This window comes from Petaurus breviceps, unplaced genomic scaffold, assembly GCF_028583685.1.
Source record: "Petaurus breviceps papuanus isolate PSGF00001 unplaced genomic scaffold, PetGlider_PUasm1.0 90723, whole genome shotgun sequence".
Lineage (NCBI taxonomy): Eukaryota > Metazoa > Chordata > Mammalia > Diprotodontia > Petauridae > Petaurus > Petaurus breviceps.
Window position 1 is genome coordinate 10,218,439 of NW_027187323.1, and position 4,106 is coordinate 10,222,544.

The window sequence follows — 4,106 nt, forward strand, 5'->3', positions numbered from 1 at the left end:
GTGTGTGTGTGTGTGTGTGTGTGTGTGTGTGTGTGTGTGTGTGTGTGTGTGTGTTTTCTGGTTTTCCATGAGTCAATACAGAAATTGAGGGAGAAGATCTGGAAAATATCAGGGAATGATGCATTGCCCCAAAGAGCAGGAAAATTTGAGAAAGCCAAGAATAGTAAAACTGGTAGGAGCAGAGAGTATGTGAAGAAAGTAAGTGTGCAAGCACTTGCTTTGTATAATTCATTGGAGGCTAAGCAGACAAAAATAGAAAACAGTCATTCCCTCAAAAGCCAGTAATTCTTTTTTCAGAATAGAACATATAGTTAAGTATAAAATAATTTTAGGAGAGATGGAGTTTTTTTGTTCCTTTGTTTCAGTTGTGTCTGACACTTCATGACCCCATTGGGTTTTTCTTGGCAAAGATACTAGAGTGGTTTGCTATTTCCTTCTCCAGCTACATTTTACAGATGAGGAACTGATGAGGCAAACAAGTCTAAGTGACCTGTCCAGGATCACATAGCTAGTAAATATCTCAGGCTGGATTGGAACTCACCAAGATATCTTCCTAATTCCAAACCCAGTGCTGTAGAGAGTGAACACTAACAAATAAAAAGATAAGAAAATCTTTCTTTAAGAGATGGTATCTGAGCTGATTTTTGAAGGAAGCTAAAATATTCATGTGAAAGAGGGAGCATGATAAAGTAGACACAGTAAAATCTTAGAATCAAAGAGATATGGGGTCGTGTATTAGTACTGACACTTAGCACTTGTGGAACAATGGAGAGATCTATCCCTGTTTACCTCAATTTCCTCTTTAATGAACTGAGAATAATTATTCAGCACCAATTATCTCACATAGCTATTGAAGGGAAAGCACTTTTTCAATAAATAAAAATAAATAAAACAAGAAAATGTTACAGAAATGTGAGTTATCGGGGCAGTTAGGTGGCATAGTGAATAGAGCAATGGCCCTGGAGTCAGGAGAACCTGAGTTCAAATCTAGCCTCAGACACTTAACACTTACTAGCTATGTGACCTTGGGCAAATAACTTTAACAGGAATTGCCACATCTTTCCCCTCCCCACAAAAAAAATGTGAGTCATTATTAAAAGAATGTAAAGATAAAGTAGAACTAGATCATTGTAGGCTTAGAATTCCAAGCTAATCATTTTATTTTAAAAGCACTTAGACCTCTGCATTAGTAAAATAGCACTTTGAAACAGTAAGTAGGAGTGGTTTGAAAGGAAAGAGATTGGGGGCAAGGAGATAGGTCATCGTTTACAATCCTTTAAGCATGAAACTGTTCTGGGTGTGGGTCAGGTGACTTGTCCCATACTCACTGGTGTGCAGGAGATGGCTCATACCAGATCAAAGCAGCCAATTGTTCAATATTCATGGAAACTGACAAATACTACAAATAAGGGCTTGATTTATTATTTTATTGATTATTCAGACTTAAGAAAGTGGTGGAGAAAATCTTAATAATACAGATCACATTTAAAGCTTTTTGTTTGTTTTGTTTGTTCTGTCTACTCTACCACCTCCCCACCCCCTGCCTGACACACACACCTCACCAAGATGCAGTTAGTTATTATTTACTAGCACATTCCTGCATGCTCTATGCACATCTATGAGTCTAGGTGATAAAATAAGTACCTGAGCTAGGGTAATAATAATAAAGTAGAAAAAAATAAGGGAATAAATATGAAAGATATTAGAGCAATATAATTAATAGGACTTGATGCCTGATTAAATGTGGGGGAACGAGGGAGGAGTAATCAAAGATGACTCCAAATTTTGAGGCTTTATATGCAGAATAATGCTAGCACCATTAACAAAAGGGGTAGCTTATAAATTGGAATTAGCTGAAAAGGCTGGTTTGAGGATGAAGATGATGAATTTTGTTTCAGACTTGTTGGACTTGAGACACATATAGGAGAACATTCCCAAAAGGCAATTAGAAATCTCAAGAAAGTCATTTGAAGCATTGGACCTTAGTTTATAATCTGTAAAATAAAACAATAGGGCGATATGATTTCAAAGATCTGTTTTAGCTTGTTGATTATCTTCTACAAGTATATTAAAATAGATTATATGTTATCTTTCTCTAATCTATCTACTAGGATATGATACACATAGGCATATCCACTTTCAGTGTGATGGAGATATCATATGGTTCTGGGGAAAATAAAATGCAGCAGAGAAAAAGTATAAAGTCTTATTATTTATAATCATATACTGGGTGTTCCATATTTACGATGATAATCCTCCTTTCCACCTCATAAAATAAAACTCCTGGATTTTAAAAAATATTATATGTGTCCTTACTGTTTTAAAAGAAATTACAAAGAAAAAAGGATTAAATTGTCAAAGGGCCTATATCTGGCATATTTTGAGCCTAGATGAATTTTAAAATTAAGCAAAAAATATTATATATAACTTTAAATATACTTACTGTTATCCATATGAAATCTACTCTCAAGTTTGTGACCAAACCAGCCTATTAACCTAAAATATAAATAGCAGTATTTCAGATTATTTCTTTTGACAAAAAAACCCTAAATAATACAGTTGCTAATTATATGTTTGCCCAAAGATTAAATATATTTAGGAATAAAGGTATAAAATATTCAGAAATAAAATGAACACTTTAGAGAAAAATAACAAAACACAATTTATATTTATAGAGTTGCTTTGGATTTTAAATGAAATTAATATTGAAGGCATTATTATTATCATTACATGTTTTATTTGTATCCTTTTGAAAAGAAAATACTATAAAACTAATTTTAGAAGAGATTTTTTTTCCTAGCTGAAAGTAAATCAAATACAAGAATAACTTTCGGCATTCTATTTTAAAAGCACAAAATAAAAGAGATTAGGGAGGGCAAGAATGAATTGGACACCAGAGTCTCCAAATAGAAACCTCAATGAGCAATAGCAACAACACCTATATGAATGCATATAACTATTGTGATTTTTCTGTTTCTATGCTGAATTTTCCAAGGAAAAAGTATTACTTTTAGTGATTATAACTTTCAATAACTTTTCTTATTTTATTTTCATGACTAGCAATAATTTTACTTTTTCATGGCTTCACAGTTTGTTTATATTCTTCCATTTCATTGTTAAAGCTCCCCTATAAAGGTAAAGCTATCTAAATCTGTAGTAAGGTAAAGATAGATGAAACAAATGTTCAATTGTGATGCATTTTTTCATATGAATCTACAAGTTGCATTACTTTACAAGATCCATGATTTCATCGATATGGAGACTTCTTTCCCTTACATAGATTGAGATTCTTTCAGACTTTAGCAGATGGTTTCATAAGTTACTGTGGCTAAAAAAAATTTTTTACTTGATAGACAACCTGATAATGAGATACTTAGAACTTAGCTAAGGATGATCCTTGGATGAATAAAAGCCTCCCCAGCTTAGACGAACCTGCCAAACCTAATGGCCTTTTTCTCCCTTTCCTACCTACCCCCCCCCCCCCGCGGCAGTTTTCATCCTTTTTGAGTTTTCTGCAGTTCTTACCACTGTTGTATACCTCACTGTACTATTCTTCACCCCTCACTCATCTTTGTCTAAACCTTTACATTGATGAATAAATTCTAGTCCTAACCTGTCTTTTAAGATGCAGAAACCCATTTCCTACTCATAACATGCTATCTCCACATGCTGGCTCTCCAGCAATTCAAACATAATAGATTCAAACCAAATTCAATGTTTTTTCTTCTAAACATTCTGTTTTTTGTGACTTGAATATTTTTATCACAACCATTCATCCTATTTCCCATTTTGGCAATCTTTGAACTATATTTCTCCCATATATAAACAATCAGTTGCCAGATTTTGCTTCTATGTTAATATCTGTCACATCTCTTTTCTTTCTTTGTATTCTTATCTACGGAACACTCTTAAACATTCCCTTATGACCATATGCATACACTTCAATTACTTCTTAAAAAAATATTTTATTGACATTTCTGTTTTAATGTTGACTAGATTCTCCCATTAATTCCTCTCTTTGTCCCCTCCCAGAGAGCTACACATTATTTTTTTAAGTTTTTTTTTTTTTTTTTGGAAATGGGGAAAAGAAACAAAAATAAATGAGC

At 33.3% G+C, this 4,106-nt stretch overlaps 1 protein-coding gene across 3 annotated transcripts in view; it reads right to left on the reverse strand.

Moving 5' to 3' along the window:
• The window catches only part of KYNU (kynureninase), a 143,537-nt gene that overhangs the window by 19,988 nt on the left and 119,443 nt on the right, over positions 1-4,106 (reverse strand). For all 3 annotated transcript variants that reach the window (XM_069066762.1, XM_069066761.1, XM_069066763.1), the window contains exon 11: positions 2,444-2,496. In XM_069066762.1, the coding sequence (XP_068922863.1) occupies positions 2,444-2,496 (53 nt within the window). The remainder of the gene's footprint in view (positions 1-2,443; positions 2,497-4,106) is intronic.